Source organism: Grampus griseus, assembly GCF_964374135.1.
Source record: "Grampus griseus genome assembly, chromosome: 13".
Lineage (NCBI taxonomy): Eukaryota > Metazoa > Chordata > Mammalia > Artiodactyla > Delphinidae > Grampus > Grampus griseus.
In genome coordinates, this window is record NC_139007.1 from 14,716,082 (window position 1) to 14,736,849 (window position 20,768).

General features: G+C 37.6%; 1 protein-coding gene across 5 annotated transcripts in view; it reads left to right on the forward strand.

Annotated features, from left to right (window-relative positions):
- Positions 1-20,768, forward strand: part of BCKDHB (branched chain keto acid dehydrogenase E1 subunit beta) — a gene marked incomplete at its 5' end in the record, with an annotated part of 288,838 nt that overhangs the window by 66,338 nt on the left and 201,732 nt on the right. For all 5 annotated transcript variants that reach the window (XR_014297651.1, XM_082669419.1, XM_082669422.1 and 2 more), the window contains one exon: positions 20,395-20,492. Coding sequence is in view for 4 of the 5 variants with exons in the window: in XM_082669419.1 (XP_082525545.1) it covers positions 20,395-20,492 (98 nt within the window). The remainder of the gene's footprint in view (positions 1-20,394; positions 20,493-20,768) is intronic.

Consider the following 20,768-nt stretch of genomic DNA (forward strand, 5'->3'; position numbering starts at 1 on the left):
TGTCTGTAGTTTATCCTTCCTTGTAGAATGAACTGAGCTGCTTTCTTTTTCTGTGCTTCAGACCGGATTGAATAACTAGGTATTATCTGTTCTATAAGGTTTAAGATAATTTACTTATAAAACTGTCTGTTTCTGGTGCGGGACATCTTTTACTTCCTTTTCAGTATCGTTTCTGTTGTTGGTCTACTATCTATTCTATTCTTGAGTAAATATTGGTCATCTATATCTTTTTGTAATATCATATATTCTCTCTGGATTTTCAAATTTAGTAGCATAAACTTTTCTTCACAGTATCATTTGATTAAATATTTTAAAACCTATAAAATATTTAGAATAATGCCTGACACATAACAAATGCTTAATAAATGATAGTAGCATATTAAAAGATGTTTCTATAGTTATTATTTACAAAGCTTCAGTAATTTATTTTAATATGAACACCATAAGCCTAAGCCTTTATTTAGAATGTTGAGCCATGAGCACACTCAGAAAGAGTGTTCTGATTCAGGAGAGAGAGCGGAGTATAGGATTTCTTAGAGATTTAGCAAGAGAGGGCAGCCAACGAGCAACCAGTTTCAGGAATAATTGGTCCAAAATGGTTTCCAGAAGGGAGAGGAATCATTCTTGTGATTTTTGTATCTGTTGGTTGGACAATTCAGATTTTATAAGAAGGTGAGAAGGAATAGTTGCTAGGTACATGGTAACATGAGGGCCACTGTGGAATGTTTTTAGCCTGTCAGGGATTCTTACGAAGATTATTTAGGATTTATAACATATCCCAGCATATTTGGATGCACATTGTATCATGTTAAACCAAGCCAGAGTCCTCTACTTCTTAATTACAGGTGGTTCCTAATGTGTTTCTCAAAATGTGAACCAAATCAGATGTCTGAAAGTCAAAGATTGACTTATATTTAATAGAGTTCTTTATCAAGAGAGGAAATATAAAAATTCCAGTTTGAACCTCACCTTTTAGATATAGTTGTCAGTGACATAGTTACCAGCATTATATATATGTCTCTTTCATTTTTTTTTCTTTCTGAATTGAACAATTCAAGTGACTTAAATGCATCAAGCATCCAAGTGAGGTGAAAAATTTGTGTGCAGCGTACCAAATGATTTCTTTGTTGATCTCAGTTTTACAGTATTTTCTTTGGTGGCATCAGTGTGTTTGTTTTTCTGTTTTTTACTTACAAAATATTGAGGGCAAATATAATAGTAGTATAGAAACATTGCTATCCATTGTCATGATATTATTAACGTTGTCAAAACTGAACTATTGACTAACATATAGGGATGTTTTGAGCTGACGTTTTCATAGTTGACCTACAGAATTTCAAATTTGGAGTAAAAGGCACACAAAAAGCCCTTCTGGGTTTTTCTTTTTTTTTTTTTTTTTTTTTGGCCACGCCACGTGGCTTATGAGGTCTTAGTTCCCCGACCAGGGGATTGAACCCGGGCCCTCGGCAGTGAAAGTACAGAGTCCTAACCACTGGACCACCTGGGAATTCTCAGGTTTTTCATTTTCAATATATATAAGTGTGTGTTGAGCAAAAGTTGAAGCTGTGTAAACTGAGGTCTGCCCATGCTAATAGGTTAGATAAGTAGGAAACGTTAAACTCTTAAGGCCACTAGGTTATTTAGGAATTTTTGTATATATTCACTTTTCACAGATAGAAATAGAGTTCTCAGGTTTGTAAAAGTTACAGTTGGGGAATTTTTCTCAATTTGAAACATCCATTAATATTTTCTTTATTCTTTCAGCATCTTTCAATGTTGTCCTTGAATTTATGGATTCTACCTAATTTATCTTTATGTCAAGCACTGAGTATGTCTTGGGGTATGAAATGATTATTAAATAAATGATATTTGTCTTTCTTAAATCGCTGGACTGCAGATTATAGTTTCCGCCCATATAAGTATGCCCAGCATCCTTAGTAATTTGGTAGTTTTAATCCATGATTTGTTATAAAGGAATTTATGTAAAAGAAAAATACAGATTTCTAACAGAGGGGTGACATACAGTCATTCACAGAGGCAGGTACTGGGTTGATATGTATGTGGAGATTTTAAAGAATATTTGATTTATCGAATAAAAAGCCCAATTAGTGTATAAATTTGAGAAAATGGGAGTGATTTGCTGCAGGTGAGTGAGAGAATTCTAGATTTAATAGTTGATTGGTCTCAGGAAAACAGCATTTATTTATTCTTAGGATTTCATTGTCAATTTTTTAAAAATATGACAAACATAACATCCTCTTTCTTAAAATATGTAGTTGTTGCTATGATTTTTAAGGCTTATGGTGAAGGTCAAGCTTGATACGTGTTCAAATTTAATATTTCTATGGAAATCCACTTTGGGCAGATTTCTGCACAGTGTAACATAGTGGCTGTCAGCTTGGATCCCAAAGTTACCACTTATTATTTTATAACTTTACCAAGTTGCTTAATATCTCTGTGCCTGCGTTTTCTTATCTGTAGAATTGGGATAAATCTAATATCAATCATGTTGATTGTGAGGATGAAAGGAGATGATACATTTAAGATGCTTGAAACAGGGACTTCCCTGGTGGTCCAGTGGTTAAGACTCCGTGCTTCCACTGCAGGGGGCATGGTTCGATTCTGCATGTCGCAGCCAAAAAAAAAAAAAAGATGCTTGAAACAGTGTCTGGTTTGTAGAAAGGGCTTGATAAGTAGTAGCTTTTTTTGTTGTTATTACTATATTGTGGTTTCCTTTATTTCTTATCAAAGGTGACTTTTTCTTCTCTTAATACTATTTATAAGGTAAGTCTGTTGCGTATTTATCAGATGGCTCTCATCTCCATACTTGTCCTTCTCTGTTCTCCTCTGTAGTACTTGGAAAGGGGTTGGAAATTAGTAAACTGTATTTTCTTGACGTCCTGGCGATCTGAGTTTCAGCGAGAGTCTGTCAATGGACAGTACGTGCGCTTGTTTAGAAGGTGGGATGAAGGTGGAGAGGAAGGAGGCCATTGTAGTTTTGGAGGCGTCTCCAGTCGTGGCATTGACGAGACTGTTCTCGTTCTGCAGCCTTGATGTCGGCAGCCTTGACGGGCCTTTTGTGGGGACTGTCCTGCTCAGCAGCAGCACAGGGTGGTTCCAGCACAGTTAGTGGCTCTTGTGGGTGACTGGGTCCAGCCCAGAGGTGGTATCTGTTTCCTGATCTCTGAGTTGCATTATTTCACCATTTGCTACAGCAGCATTTCCAACATCTTCCTAACAGAGTCCCTGAATTAAATTCCTCTAGAGAAGTTTGTTTTCCTGATTGGATCGTGGTTCAAAGTCAGTAGCTACTCTTCAGTGTTACATACGCAAGGGTGAATCTTGCAGTCTGATAGATGTATCACATAGTTCCAATGTGTCTTTCTTATTCTTAGAAGTATTGTTTTTTGCTGGTGTGTTCCAGTGATTTTTTTTCTGTCCATTCTTTGCATTTAGGAAGTCAGTGGATAAGAGCTAATGTTTGGGAATTGTATTGATATTTATTTATTGACGTATTTACAATATCATGTTAGTTTCAGGTGTACAGCACAGTGATTTAGTTTTATATATTATATTACGTTATATTAAGTGTATATAAATATATATTCTTCAGATTCGCTTCCCTTATAGGTTATTACAAAATATTGAGTATAGTTTCCTGTGCTATACAGTAGGTCCTTGTTGGTTATTTTATATATAGTAGTGTGTACATGTTAATCCGAAACTCCTAATTTATCCCTCCCCCCACTCTCCTTTTCCCTTTGGTAACCATAAGTCTGTTTTCTATGTCTCTGAGTCTCTTTCTGTTTTGGAAATAAGTTTATTTGTATCTTTTTTTTTTTTTTGGATTAGATTCCTCATATAAGCAATATCATATGATATTTATCTCTGTCTAGCTTACTTCACCTAGATAATCTCTAGGTCTATCCAAGCTGCTGCAAATGACATTATTTCATTCTTTTTTTGTGACTGAGTAATATTCCATTGTATATATATACCATAGTTTTTTTATCCATTCATCTGTTGATGGACATTTAGGTTGCTTCCATATCTTGGCTATTATAAATAGTGCTGCTGTGAATGAGCTAACTCAGTATTTAAAACAGCCTGTTTTTGATTCCTGCTTCTAAAAGATCACTGAACTATGATTCTCCACTTTCTCCACCCTTCTACCTAATCACAACCACTTAGAACCTAATTGTTAAAAGAGTAGTTCTCTGGCATCTCTGAAATTTCATTCTAAGCTGTGAATACCCATTCTGTAGGTACTGGTACTAGTTGACTATTTTGAGATTTGTGCCTGAGTAGGTAATAGTGGCCACTGGATAAGATGATTGCAAGACGCTATTGATTTTTAAGCCACATTCCAGTTTCAGAGATGTTAAAATGTGAGGGGTAAAGGACGTATTAGAATCAATGAAATACAGTACCTTATATTGAGTCAATGACTTTAAAACATTAAAGTATTATTATAGATATTTTCTACATCACATTTTTGTATCTTTAGTCCCTCAGTTTCCATAAATACAGTATTACCTGTGAGGAGCTATTAAATCAATATCAAGGTAGCTTGAAAGCCCATACCTATCTTTTAATTTCTTAATGGATTCATTTAAAAAGTGCTGCATCACCGATGTGCTTGGTGACACAGAAAATGATATTCTGTAGAGAACATGTACGCTGACAATTTTAAGTCAAAAAGTGAGCGGGCAGAATTAGATTCTGAAAGTAAAAGAGTTTGAGGAATTGCTTAACTAATTTTGCTTACATTTTGTTATAATGTATATATAAAGGTGATATATAATATCCACATCTGATTAAATCTAAAATTTTTCTTTCAATAAGAATGAAATAAAAATTCTAAATGTTCTGTCAGTTTAATTGGCAGTTTTTTCTTTCTCAGTGGTTCATAAAATAATGGAGATTTTTACAATTGACTGTGAAAATTAATATGTTCTTTTTCTACTTACACATAATTGTTTTTGTTCGGTGATTCTTTTTTTCTCTTTTAAATTCTCGACATGCTGATGGAGAACGGCTTTAAAATAATTCCCCTTAACTAAGCATTCCATTATTTCTTTGCCATTTTGCCAGTTTATCTTATTAGACTCTATATAAATGAAGTTCATTCGTGTCTCCTTGCCATATAGAAAATCTATTGGAAACTATTTACTAAAGGAAATCTAGTATCTTAAACATGAAAAGTGGACAATTGCTAGTGAAATGGTTGATGGGAGAACTTTTGCTAAGTTAGTCAATGCTGCACAGTAGAGAGTACATGAGGAAAAATAACCCTGAAGAGTAATTGCAGAGATTACACAAGGTATGTTACAAGTGTGGTTGAATTTTAGCATATACACTAAGTATACTGATGCACATTGTGAAATGATATCCATCTCCTAAAAGATTTTCTGTTACATTAAATGAGACAGGAAAATGTAATGAGGCTAACATCGAAATTGTGTAAGGCAGTGGTCCCCAACCTTTTTGGTACCAGGGGCCAGTTTCATGGAAGACAGTTTTTCCACGGACCAGGGGTGGGGGGCATGGGGGTGGAGGAGGATGGAGATGGTTCAGGAGGTAATGCGAACAATGCTTTGCTCACTTGCCTGCTGCTCACCTCCTGCTGTGCAGCCTGGTTCGTAACAGGCCGTGGACTGGTACTGATCCGTGGTTTTCAAGGACGTTTCTAATTTGGTGTACCTGCCCAACGTATCACGCTTTAATTTCCCCAAATCTATGTGAGGCTTGCTAAGGTGGGCCAGCTCTTGCTAAGGTTGGGGACCCCTGGTGTAAGGAATATGATGGTTGCCTTATCATGTCTTTGCTTTTGTGCTATATGTTTGCAAATGATTTTGAGAAGAAATCTAATTTGTCTCATTGTGCCTCATTGTGTCTCATTCCAAGTACTGGAAATGTGGGATTTTCAAAATAACTAATTATCAAAGAAAAAGAATTAGCATGCATTTGAGTTGCAATGGGTCCAGGAATTTTTGTGTCACCCTAGTATAGCTATTCAGTTAAAAATATTGGTTAAATTTTTTTTTTTTTTTTTTACTTTTCAGTGATAAGACAAAACGATCTGAAACAATTACACTTATAAAAACATTTGAAATCTTAAAATCATATCTTATCTGTAAAAGTTAGTGTGAGAAGTCTCCAGGACACATGTAAGATATTTGCTGATTCTAACTTGATGGTGTATTTATATTTAGACAGTTTGATGTGTTATTGGTTTTTGTTCAGTGGTTAAGAGTCTCTAGCAAAAAGCTGATGGACATGCAAACACAGATACTAAATTTGTGTCTTCACATCTTCATGTCATTGGATAGTCAGAACTCGCTTCAATTCATCCAGATAGATCAGGAGGTCACAAAAACAACACCAAATGCAGCTGCACTTCTTCTATAGCTGGATAGCTTTATTAATATCCTCATTTTCTCTATTTGTACTAACATTTCCACACACACAGCTTGTTTTACAAGGCACTGTCAATCTACAGTGCCTCTATTATGGCTTGTATAAGCTCAGTTTCCCATAGTTGGTTTTCAAGGACGTTTCTAATTTGGTGTACCTGCCCAACGTATCACGCTTTAATTTCCCCAAATCTATGTGAGGCTTGCTAAGGTGGGCCACCTCCTTTTAAAAAATTTAATATTAAAAATTCCATTAAATGTTTCATTTTGAAATATGTCCAAGTAGAAAGGTTGCAGAAATTGTACAAAGAATTCCTATGTACCCCTCTCTCAGCTTCCCTGGTTATTAACCTCATGCGTAACCACAGCAGTAATGATGAAAACTACGAAATTAGCAGATACAATACTGTTAACTCTGCTACACACATAATTCAAATTTCATTAATAGTCCCACTTACATTGTTTTTTTTTTTTTTTTTTTTTAATGGTCTGGTCGCACCACATGGCATGCGGGACCTTAGTTCTCCGACCAGGGATCGAACCCGCGCCCCCTGCAGTGGAAGCATAGAGTCTTAACCACTGGACCGCCAGGGAAGTCCCCACTTATGTTCTTTTATGGATCAGGGACCCATACAGAATCTCCACTTATTGTTACCTTTCCCTAATCTCCTTTATTTTGGAACAGATACTTTCTCTTTTTTGTCTGTCATGATCTCTATATTTAGTTCACTCTCTTGAAGAGTGTCTTTCTTCATGATTAAATTCAGGTTATGCCGGTATTTTGTCAGGAATCCATACAAGTGATGCTGTGCCCTCTCAGTGCATCCTGTAGGATGACACATGGTGCTCTTTGCTTACTCGTATTGACTTTTCCATCAGTCATACGTGCTACACCACTGCTTAGAATGCCAACTTTTTGCCTCTGTGCATCTAATTATATTCATTTTTCAGGACCTACCTTTTCTTGTGGTTTTCTCTATTTGCTCCAGTTCATCTCCTTTCTCACTTTTCTGCAGTCCTTTTTGCCTTAAGGTCGAGGTTATTATCTGGCTGTGACCTTCAACCACTGTGGCTCCCAGGACACCTCTCTGATTACTCCCTTGTGGTATTGGGACTTATTATACCCATTTATGCTGTCCACACATGCTCCCAATAATAACCATGGCTTCAGTAATATCAAAGTTTAGCACCTAATTTTATTTATGGAAAGTTAATTTTATCTTCTACTTAGATAGAAATATTCTATTAATATTATAACAAATATATTGACAAATATAGACAAATATTATAAACCAATATTATAATAGTATATTGACTTTCTAATGTCGACTGTTACTCTTTAGATCTTCAGTAATATGAGGGGCAGAGGTCTGGGGAAGGTTGGGTACAACAGTATTTAACGAGTAATTTTATTATTTTTTTAACATCTTTATTGGAGTATAATTGTTTTACAATGGTGTATTAGTTTCTGCTTTATAACAAAGTGAATCAGTTATACATATACATATGTCCCCATATCTCTTCCCTCTTGCATATCCCTCCCTCCCATCCTCCCTATCCCACCCCTCTAGGTGGTCACAAAGCACCGAGCTGATCTCCTGTGCTATGCGGCTGCTTCCCACTAGCTATCTATTTTACGTTTGGTAGTGTATATATGTCCATGGCACTCTCTCACTTTGTCCCAGCTTACCCTTCCCCCTCCCCGTATCCTCAAGTCCATTCTCTAGTAGGTCTGCATCTTTATTCCCATCTTGCCCCTAGATTCTTCATGACCATTTTTTTTTTTAGATTCCATATATATGTGTTAGCATACGGTATTTGTTTTTCTCTTTCTGACTTACTTCACTCTGTATGACAGTCTCTAGGTCCATCTACCTCACTACAAATAACTCAGTTTCGTTCCTTTTTATGGCTGAGTAATATTCCATTGTATATATGCGCCACATCTTCTTTATCCATTCATCTGTTGATGGAAACTTTGGTTGCTTCCATGTCCTGGCTATTGTAAATAGAGCTGCAATAAGCATTTTGGTACATGACTCTTTTTGAATTATGGTTTTCTCAGGGTATATGCCCAGTAGTGGGATGGCTGGGTCGTATGGTATTTCTCTTTGTAGTTTTTTAAGGAACCTCCATACTGTTCTCCATAGTGGCTGTATCAATTTACATTCCCACCAACAGTGCAAGAGGGTTCCCTTTTCTCCACACCCTCTCCAGCATTTATTGTTTGTAGATTTTTTGATGATGGCCATTCTGACCGGTGTGAGATGATATCTTATTGTAGTTTTGATTTGCATTTCTCTAACGATAAATGATGTTGAGCATTCTTTCATGTGTCTGTTAGCAATCTGTATATCTTCTTTGGAGAAATGTGTATTTAGGTCTTCTGCCCATTTTTGGATTGGGTTGTTTGTTTTTTTAATGTTGAGCTGCATGAGCTGCTTGTAAATTTTGGAGATTAATCCTTTGTCAGTTGCTTCATTTGCAAATATTTTCTCCCATTCTGAGGGTTGTCTTTTTGCCTTGTTTATGGTTTCCTTTGCTGTGAAAAAGCTTTTAAGTTTCATTAGGTCCCATTTATTTATTTTTGTTTTTATTTCTGTTTCTCTAGGAGGTGGGTCAAAAAGGATCTTGCTGTGATTTATGTCATAGAGTGTCCTGCCTATGTTTTCCTCTAAGAGTTTGATGGTGTCTGCCCTTACATTTAGGTCTTTAATCCATTTTGAGTTTATTTTTGTGTATGGTGTTAGGGAGTGTTCTAATTTCATTCTTTTACATGTAGCTGTCCAGTTTTCCCAGCTCCACTTATTCAAGAGGCTGTCTTTTCTCCATTGTATATTCTTGCCTCCTTTATCAAAGATAAGGTGAGCATATGTGCATGGGTTTATCTCTGGGCTTTCTATCCTGTTCCATTGATCTATATTTCTGTTTCTGTGCCACTACCATACTGTCTTGATTATTGTGGCTTTGTAGTACAGTCTGAAGTCAGGGAGTCTGATTCCTCCAGCTTTGTTTTTCTTTCTCAAGATTGCTTTGGCTATTCTGGGTCTTTTGTGTTTCCATACAAATTGTGAAATTATTTGTTCTAGTTCTGTGAAAAATGCCATTGGTAGTTTGATAGGGATTGCATTGAATCTGTAGATTGCTTTGGGTAGTAGAGTCATTTTCACAATGTTGATTCTTCCAATCCAAGAACATGATATATCTCTCCATCTATTTGTATCATCTTTAATTTCTTTCATCAGTGTCTTATAGTTTTCTGCATACAGGTCTTTTGTCTCCTCAGGTAGGTTTATTCCTATATATTTTATTCTTTTTGTTGCAGTGGTAAATGGGAGTGTTTTCTTAATTTCACTTTCAGCTTTTTCATCATTAGTGTATAGCAATGCAAGAGATTTCTGTGCATTAATTTTGTATCCTGCTACTTTACCAAATTCATTGATTACCTCTAGTAGTTTTCTGGTAGCATCTTTAGGATTCCCTATGTATAGTATCATGTCGTCTGCAAACAGTGACAGCTTTACTTCTTCTTTTCCAATTTGGATTCCTTTTATTTCTTTTTCTACTCTGATTGCTGTGGCTAAAACTTCCAAAACTATGTTGAATAATAGTGGTGAGAGTGGGCAACCTTGTCTTGTTTCTGATCTTAGTGGAAGTAGTTTCAGTTTTTCACCATTGAGGACGATGTTGGCTGTGGGTTTGTCATATATGGCCTTTATTATGTTGAGGAAAGTTCCCTCTATGCCTACTTTCTGCAGGGTTTTTTTTTTTTTATCATAAATGGGTGTTGAATTTTGTCGAAAGCTTTCTCTGCATCTATTGAGATGATCATATGGTTTTTCTCCTTCAATTTGTTAATATGGTATATCGTGTTGATTGATTTGCGTATATTGAAGAATCCTTGCATTCCTGGGATAAATCCCACTTGATCATGGTGTATGATCCATTTAATGTGCTGTTGGATTCTGTTTGCTAGTATTTTGTTGAGGATTTTTGCGTCTATGTTCATCAGTGATATTGGCCTGTAGTTTTCTTTCTTTGTGACATCTTTGTCTGGTTTTGGTATCAGAGTGATGGTGGCCTTGTAGAATGAGTTTGGGAGTGTTCCTCCCTCTGCTATATTTTGGAAGAGTTTGAAAAGGATAGGTGTTAGCTCTTCTCTAAATGTTTGATAGAATTCTCCTGTGAAGCCATCTGGTCCTGGGCTTTTGTTTGTTGGAAGATTTTTAATCACACTTTCAATTTCAGTGCTTGTGATTGGTCTGTTCATATTTTCTACTTCTTCCTGGTTCAGTCACAGAAGGTTGTGCATTTCTAAGAATTTGTCCATTTCTTCCAGGTTGTCCATTTTATTGGCATACAGTTGCTTGTAGTAATCTCTCATGATCCTTTGTATTTCTGCAGTGTCAGTTGTTACTTTTCCTTTTTCATTTCTGTTTCTATTGATTTGAGTCTTCTCCCTTTTTTTCTCGATAACTCTGGCTAATGGTGTATCAATTTTGTGTATCTTCTCAAAGAACCAGCTTTTAGTTTTATTGATCTTTGCTATCGTTTCCTTCATTTCTTTTTCATTTACTTCTGATCTGATCTTTATGATTTCTTTCCTTCTGTTAACTTTGGGATTTTTTTGGTTCTTCTTTCTCTAATTGCTTTAGGTGTAAGGTTAGGTTGTTTATTTGAGATGTTTCTTGTTTCTTAAGGTAGGATTGTATTTCTATAAACTTCGCTCTTAGAACTGCTTTTGCTGCATCCCATAGGTTTTGGGTTGTCGTGTTTTCATTGTCATTTGTTTCTAGGTATCTTTTGATTTCCTCTTTGATTTCCTCAGTGATCTCTTGGTTATTAAGTAGTGTGTTGTTTAGCCTCCATGTGTTTCTGTTTCTTACAGATTTTTTCCTGTAATTGATATCTAGTCTCATAGTGTTGTGGTCAGAAAAGATACTTGATACTTGATATGATTTCAATTTTCTTAAATTTACCAAGGCTTGATTTGTGACCCAAGATACGATCTATCCTGGAGAATGTTCCATGAGCACTTGAGAAGAATGTGTATTCTGTTCTTTTTGGATGGAATGTCCTATAAATAAAGTCCATGTTGTTTAATGTATCACTTAAAGCTTGTGTTTCCTTATTTATTTTCATTTTGGATGATCTGTCCATTGGTGAAAGTAGGGTGTTAAAGCCCCCTACGATGATTGTGTTACTGTCGATTTCCCCTTTTATGGTTGTTAGTATTTGCCTTATGTATTGAGGTGCTCCTATGTTGAGTGCATAAATATTTACAATTGTTGTAGCTTCTTCTTGGATTGATCCCTTGATCATTATGTAGTGTCCTTCTTTGTCTCTTGTAATAGTCTTTGTTTTAATGTCTATTTTGTCTGATATGAGAATTGCTACTCCACCTTTCTTTTGATTTCCATTTGCATGGAATATCTTTTTCCATCCCTTCACTTTCAATCTGTATGTGTCTCTAGGTCTGAAGTGGGTCGCTTGTAGACAGCATATATACGGGTCTTGTTTTTGTATCCATTCAGCCAATCTGTGTCTTTTGGTTGGAGCATTTAATCCATTTACATTTAAGGTAATTATCGATATGTATGTTCTATTACCATTTTCTTAATTGTTTTGGGTTTATTATTGTAGGTCTTTTCCTTCTCTTGTGTTTCTTGCCTAGAGAAGTTCCTTTAGCATTTGCTGTAAAGCTGGTTTGGTGGTGCTGAATTCTCTTAGCTTTTGCTTGTCTGTAAATATTTTAATTTCTCTGTCAAATCTGAATGAGATCCTTGCTGGGTAGTGTAAGCTTGGTTGTAGTTTTCTCTCCTTCATCACTTTAAATATATCCTGCCCGTTGCTTCTGCCTTGCAGAGTTTCTGCTGAAAGATCAGCTGTTAACCTTTTGGGGATTCCCTTATGTGTTATTTGTTGTGTTTCCCTTGCTGCTTTTAACATTTGTTCTTTGTATTTAATTTTTGATAGTTTGATTAATATGTGTCTTGGCATATTTTTTCTTGGATTTATCCTGTATGGGAGTCTGTGCTTCCTGGACTTGATTAACTATTTCCTTTCCCATATTAGGGAAGTTTTCAACTATAATCTCTTCAAATATTTTCTCAGTCCCTTTCTTTTTCTCTTCTTCTTCTGGTATCCCTATAATTCGAATGTTGGTGCTATTAATATTGTCCCAGAGGTCTCTGAGACTGTCCTCAGTTCTTTGCATTCTTTTTTCTTTATTCTGCTCTGCAGTAGTTATTTCCACTATTTTATCTTCCAGGTCACTTATCCGTTCTTCTGCCTCAGTTATTCTGCTATTGATCCCTTCTAGAGTATTTTTAATTTCATTTATTGTGTTGTTCATCATTGTTTGTTTGCTCTTTAGTTCTTCTAGGTCCTTCTTAAACGTTTCTTGTATTTTCTCCATTCTATTTCCAAGATTTTGGATCATCTTTACTATCATTATTCTGAATTCTTTTTCAGGTAGACTGCCTATTTCCTCTTCATTTGTTAGGTCTGGTGGGTTTTCATCTTGCTCCTTCATCTGCTGTGTGTTTGTTCGTCTTCTCATTTTGCTTAACTTACTGTGTTTGGGTCTCCTTCTCACAGGCTGCAGGTTTGTAGTTCCCGTTGTTTTGAGTGTCTGTCCCCAGTGGCTAAGGTTGGTTCAGTGGGTTGTGTAGGCTTCCTGGTGGAGGGGACTTGTGCCTGTGTTCTGGTGGATGAGGCTGGATCTTGTCTTTCTGGTGGGCAGGTCCATGTCTGGTAGTCTGTTTTGGGTTGTCTGTGGACTTATTATGATTTTAGGCAGCCTCTGTGGTAATGGGTGGGGTTGTGTTCCTGTCTTGCTAGTTGTTTGGTATAGGGTGTCCAGCACTGTAGCTTGCTGGTCGTTGAGTGAAGCTGGGTCTTGGTGTTGAGATCTCTGGGAGATTTTCGCCGTTTGATATTACGTGGAGCTGGGAGGTCTCTTGTGGACCAGTGTCCTAAACTTGCCTTCCCACCTCAGTGGCACAGCCCTGACGCCTGGCTGGAGCACCAAGAGCCTTTCATCCACACAGCTCAGAATAAAAGGGAGAAAAAGAGAAAGAAAGAAAGCAAAAGATAAGATAAAATAAAACAAAGTAAAATAAAAGAAAATAAAGTTATTACAATAAAAAATTATTAAGAAAAATAGTTTTTGAATAATAATTAAAAAAAGGACAGAGAGTACCCTATGATAAATTAAAAGCAAAGCTATACAGACAAAATCACACACAGAAGCATATACATACACACTCACAAAAAGAGAAAAAGGGAGAAAAAAAAATATATCTTTGCTCCCAAAGTCCACTCCTCAATTTGGGATGATTCATTGTGTATTCAGGTATTCCACAGATGCGGGTACATCAAGTTGATTGTGGAGATTTAATCCGCTGCTCCTGAGGCTGCTGGGAGAGATTTCCCTTTCTCTTCATTGTTTGCACAGCTCCCTGGGTTCAGCTTTGGATTTGGCCCCGCCTCTGAGTGTAGGTCACCTGAGGACATCTGTTCCCCGTTCAGACAGGACGGGGTTAAAGGAGCAGCTGATTGGGGGGCCTCTGGCTCAGTCAGCCGGGGGGGGTGGGTGGAGGGAGGGGCACGGCGTGCGGGGCGGGCCTGCGGCGGCAGAGGCCAGCATGACGTTGCGCCAGCGTGAGGCGCGCCGCCGTGCGTTCTCCCGGGGAAGTTGTCCCTGGATCCCGGGACCCTGTCAGTGGCAGGCTGCACAGGCTCCCGGGAAGGGGGTTGTGGACAGTGACCTGTGCTCGCACACAGGCTTCTTGGTGGCGGCAGCAGCAGCCTTAGCGTCTCATGCCCGTCTCTGGGGTCCACACTGTTAGCCGCGAGCAAGCGCCCGTCTCTGGAGCTCCTTTAAGCAGCGCTCTTAATCCCCTCTCCTCGCGCACCAGGAAACAAAGAGGGAAGAAAACGTCTCTTGCCTCTTCGGCAGCTCCAGACCTTTTCCTGGACTCCCTCCCGGCTAGCCGTGGCGCACTAGCCCTCTGCAGGCTGTGTTCACGCCGCCAACCCCAGTCCTCTCCCTGCGACCGAAGCCCGAGCCTCAGCTCCCAGCCCCGCCCTCCCCGCGGGTGAGCAGACAAGCCTCTCGCTGGTGAGTGCTGGTCGGCACCGATCCTCTGTGCGGGAATCTCTCCGCTTTGCCCTCCGCACCCCCGTGACTGCGCTCACCCCCGTGGCTGCGCCCTCCCCCGCGGTGCCGAAGCTTTCCGCCTTCGCCACCCGCAGTCTCCGCCCGCGAAGGGGCGCCTAGTGTTTGGAAACCTTTCCTCCTTCACGGCTCCCTCCCACTGGTGCAGGTACAGCCCGTATTCTTTTGTCTCTGTTTATTCTTTTTTCTTTTGCCTTCTCCTGGTATGTGGGGAGTTTCTTGCCTTTTGGGAGGTCTGAGGTCTTCTGCCAGCGTTCAGTAGGTGTCCTGTAGGAGTTGTTCTACGTGTAGATGTATTTCTGGTGTATCTGTGGGGAGGAGGGTGATCTCCGCGTCTTACTCTTCCGCCATCTTGAAGCTCTCCTTGGCGAGTAATTTTAAAGTGATTGCCAGAAGAAACTGCTTTAAGTTTTCTTGTTCATATATTCTTATCTCTAACATCAGTGTTAAAAGTAATTGTTAGAATAGAAGTGAAAATTACCCAAAAGTATGACCATAGTTAGTACCTTCAAAGTTGAAAAGGGTATTCAGTAAAATAACCATTGTAACATAGAGATTAATTTATGGCTAAATACAGGAAATGGTAATAGGAATAAGAATGTTCCTGAAGTGAACATTTATAGTCTTAATGACTGTACCATTGAATTATTTTACACTGTAAACCTGTTTTCTTCCTAAGGACTGAAAGAACATCTATAGCAATGAACTTAATGTGTCCTCCGCCTGCTCCTGTAATTGGGCAGGTAGACACAGGCTGCTTTCCACAGTTTACAAGTGGGAGCCTGGGGCACAGAAGTAATATGATGTCAGAGATCAGCAAATTAGATGCAGAGACGGGGCTGGGACTGGGCTCTTCCGTGGGTGAATTTGCCCACCCTGCCCCATTAGACTGTAAATTCTGACCAATGAGCGAGGCTTCCTCAGGTGTGGAATCTGCTCTTAGTAATCAAGCAGCGTGAAGTAATTTAGAAATACATTTTCTTTTTAAAAAGAACATTTATGCTTTATCACAGCATCATGTATAATGAAACATGATAAAGCCCGACTGAGCTTGACATCTATGAGGAAACGAGCATGACTTTGGATTAGTGCCAGGGCAGAGAAATGACCCTATTATCTCTGTAACGGTAATACCGTGCCTTACAGGGAAACTTACATCATCAAAAGTGAGTTGTTATTCTCTAGCTGATTCTTTCTACACCAGTTACTAGTATATTAAATCAGAAGACATTGGAAAGTTCTTTCAAGGGGCTTGGGAATATAATTCAAAGGTTTCAGTATTCACCTTGACCTGAAACATCATATAGATCTGTGTTTACACATGTTTATAGATGTGTACACACAGATACACACACACACACACACACACAAATTTCACACCCCCATTTCTTTGTACACACCTCTTCTTTCTACATGAAAGACCTCCTTTATTTTCTCTTGTGTTAAGTACTTCTTCATCTCTAAGACCCCTACCAGTTGTTCCCTTGTTGGTGGTGAAGACATCTCGATCTTACAGTCAGGTTGTTGCTTCCCTCTGTCTTTCCTAGAACGGTTCGTCCTCACTGCTACATCATGTTTTTATTTGTTTGCTGATCATCTCTTTCCATCTTTTTAACTCCCAGTTGAGTGTGTGCTTCTTAAGGGCAGGAACTGCCTTTTTCATTTCATAGTCTAGCCTCTTGCATGATGTCTGCATATACCGGGTACACAGTGACTATTAAATGAATAATATATATTATACATAGTACATATTATACATATATATTGATATTATAAATATATATAATTTATACACTCTGCTGTATTTTCAAAATGTGTTTCAGATGACTTGTAAGCAGTACAACAAATTAGAAGAGAATTGGAAGGAAAAAAAGGAAGAGAATGGGAAATAAAAGGGGCCAAGCATGAGCTAATTCATGCCATGAGTCTGTCAGTGTCTATGTAATATGAATATAAGTGCATTTGCAATTACAAAGGAAGCATATCTGTGGAACTTACAATATATATATTTAAAAATCTATCTTGTCTGATTTTTGAGCAAAAAATTACATCTTTTTTATTTTGGCCTTGGAAAGCTCTCTCTCTTTAAAGCCACACATTTTTTTCAGCGTCTCTGATGCTGAAGGGTTTCTCTATGGGATGCTCATTAGTGCTAAGATTAGAATGTAATCAGCATGTGGTAAAATGGAGTGGCTCAGTGAGCCCCACTGCTGTGCAAACAGGAATCCGTACTATGACTGCACAGAGGCCCTTCAGCTCCTGAAGTTTCATGCTGTAACTCCTTTTACCTGCTCTCTTTCATAAAACATTATACATGATGTAGGAATGACTATTTGATAATAAGCTGCTCTTGGAATAAATATCTTATAAGTTAACAAAACAAAAATGTACCTGGGAATTAGAGCTTGCTCCCTAGGTGGCCTGTTTGCCAAGTTTAAATAAATGCATATATGAAAATGCTGCTCTGAACATAGGGGTGCATGTATCTTTTCAAATTAGTCTTTTCATTTTCTTTGAATATATACCCAGGAATGGAATTGCTGGATTATATGGTAGTTCTGTTTTTAGTTTTTTGAGGAACCTCTGTACTGTCTTCCATAGTGGCTGCACTAATTTACATTCCCACCAACAGTGCATGAGGGTTCCCTTTTCTCCACACCCTCACCAGCATTTGTTATTTGTAGACTTTTATTTAAACTTTTTTTAACTGAATGAAAGTTATTTTAAATTCTATAGTGCTTTACACATTTCAAAAGTTTCACACACACGATTTCATATAATCCCATAATAACCCGTTTTCCCCTTCCCCCGTATTGCCCCTCTCCCCACTGATAACCACTAGTTTGTCCTCTATTGGAGAGTCTGCTTCTTTTTTTTTATCCACTAGTTTATTGTATTTTTTAGATTCCATATATAAGTAATATCCTACAGTATTTGCCTTTCTCTGTCTGACTTATTTCACTTAGCACAATGCCCTCCAAGTCTATCCATGTTGCTACAAATGGCAAAATTTCATTATTTTTTATGGCTGACTAGTATTCCATTTTATATATATATATATATATATATATATATATATATATATATATATATATATATACCATAGTATTTTTTATCCATTCATCTGTTGATGAAGTCTTAGGTTGCTTCCATATCTTGGCAATTATAAATAATTCTGCTATGAACATTGGGGTGCATGTATCTCTTCTGTCTTTTCAAATTAGTGTTTTTGTTTGTTTGGATGTTTTTGCATATAGACCCAGGAGTGGAATTGCTGGGTCATATGGTAGTTCTATTTTTAGTCTTTTGCAAAACCTCTGTACTGTTTTCCATAGTGGCTGCACCAGTTTACGTTCCCACCAACAGTGTAGAAGGGTTCCCTTCTCTCCACATCCTTGCCAGTATTTGTTATTTGTGTTCTTTTTGACGATAGCTATTCTGACAGGTGTGTGGTGATATCTCATTGTGGTTTTGACTTGCATATCCCTGATGATTAGCAATGTTGGGCATCTTTTCATGTGCCTGTTGCCCATCTGTATATCTTCTTTGGAAACATGTCTGTTCAGGTCTTCTGCCCTTTTTTTAATCAGTTGGTTATCTTTTGTTATTGAGTTGTGTGAGCTGTTTATATATTTTGGATATTAACCCCTTATTGGTCATATTATTTGCAAATATTTTCTTCCATTTAGTAAATTTTCTTTTCATTTTGTCAGTGGTTTCCTCTGCTGTGCAAAAGCTTTTAATTTAATTAGGTCTCATCTGTTTATTTTTGCTTTTATTTCTTTTGCCTGAGGAGACAGATCCAAGAAAATATTCTGATTTATGTCAAAGAGTGTTTGGTCTGTGTTCTCTTCTGGAAGTTTTATGGTTTCCAGTCTTACGTTTAGGTCGTTAATCCATAAAATGGTACTTTTATTTTCCTCCTCTCAGGATTAAATTTATGCAAAGCTACGGAGTGATTTTTTGGGTTCGTTTAAATATAATACTCTTCTTGAATCTCGTTCTTGGCATGCTTTTTTTTTTTTTTTTGTGGAGGACTAAGCTTTGTTGGCCATGTTGTCCCTTAATTAATTATTAAGGTAATGAGGTCTTCTTATTCTGGGTAATTTATTGAATACGATGAAACAGTTACTCACTCACTCACAGTTTTTCAAAGGATGTGGGCCAAGATGCCAAGCCATTTCTTTTGGTGCGCCAGCCCTTACAGCGATGTGTTCCAGGGGTTTGCTAATTACCAGCTGGCAACTGATTTGTAACACAAGGCAGGAATGGCAAGCCTCCTGAATGGTGGCCACTGACTCACAAGCAAGGCGGAGTGTGTACTGGCTTCAAGCCTTGTCTTTTAGTGTGCAGATCTTGCTGATTGGAGAAAGACTTGCCAAAGAGCATGCGTGCTACCTTTGGCATGCTCGCCAGAGGTTATCAGCGTTGTTCTTGACCATCACTTTGGTTTAGCAGCTGAGAACTGCTAAGTAAAATGTGTTATTCCAGTTGAATATGTCTGTCTTCCTATTTGTCAGTTCCTTTGTCCATCCATCCGTATATCTATTGGTCCATCCATCCATCCATCTAATACTGGATTTCAGCCATCAGTGAACGGGCTGGAATTAACCTCTGAATGCACTGTTTAGAATTGAGGTTGGGAAACATTTTCTGTAAAGGGACAGATAGTAAATATTTTAGGTTTATAGGCTATGCTGTCTCTTACAACTACTCAGCTCTGCTGTTGAAGGGCAAAGATAGCCCCAGATGATATGTAAATGAATGGATGAGGTTGAATGCCAGTAAAACATTGTTTACAAAAGTTGACTTGCCCGCTCCTGGTTTAGATAGTTGGAAGTATCTGACTCAACATAGTTTATGTGCTACACAAAAAAACTTAAAAAAAATGCTTTTAATGTTTATATGTTTTCTTGAGGTTAGACTGTACATTTTTGTTTTTATTGTTGTTTCCACTGGACCACCAGGGAAGCCCCTTATGTGTTTTCTAACAGCTGTGTGTCAGGTTTCTTGGCTTAATTGTCATCTGTGTTTAGGTTTACCCACAAAAGTAGTTTTATAGGTTTTACCATTTTGTTACTTAATTTTATTTTATTTAAACATATACGTGACTTAAAGCTTACTCATCTCTCTCTGGCACTGGTTATAGAAAGGTCATTGGATTGGAAATACACAAAAATACAAGGAATAAAATTTTCTACCATATCACTGATAACAGCAGCATTAAACGTGATAGTTTTTACTTACAAATATGATTTAAAAAACTATACTTTTGATATGAAAACATGACCAAGATATATTGCTAAGTGGAAAAAGGAGATTATAGAAGGGTTCTAAATAATATGTGCAGCGTGATTATATTTGTGGAAAGAAAACAAGATTTACATATGTCTACGTTTGAACTGCACAGGTCCATTATACCCAAATTTTTTTCGATAGTAAATACTATGGTACTATAAGAACCCCTTTTATTAACGTCTTATGTTAGTATGGTACACTTGTTACAGTTAATGAACCAGTGTTGTTACATTATTATTGTCTAATTATTAAGATTTTCTTAGTTTTTCCCTGAAGTCCTTTTTCTGTTCCAAGATAGCTGATTTGATGGTAGTATTTCATCTGTGTAGTAATGTCATATAATAAATGCTATTTCTTTTAAAAATAACTTATGGAATTTGGGGGAGGAATAAACACAATAAAGCTTTGCCACAATGAGGTTCTTATATTCTTTTATGCACAAATGTCACATGTGAAAAAATAATTAACCTTGCATTTTTTTCCTTGTTTTGTATTCAGTGGAACAGGTTCCCATAGAACCATACAACATCCCGCTGTCCCAGGCCGAAGTCATCCAAGAAGGGAGTGATGTCACTCTAGTTGCCTGGGGCACTCAGGTCAGTAACCGTTATAGCAACTGGTAATGTCCATCTTGTGTTTGGAAGCCCTCATTTTTAATTCTGATTCTATGAAGCATAAAAAATGTCTTCCTTATATCTTGAATTTAAGTCTTGTTTGATGCTACATCTGTATCTGGTACTGATTTCTGACTGAAGTTGAGATGCCTTTTCAGTCGTATTGAAATTTCCATGCATATGGTGAAGCCATTAAAAATATGTTGAGAGTTTACAAAAACGTATTAAGGACACGTTCTTTTGAAGCACACATTACGT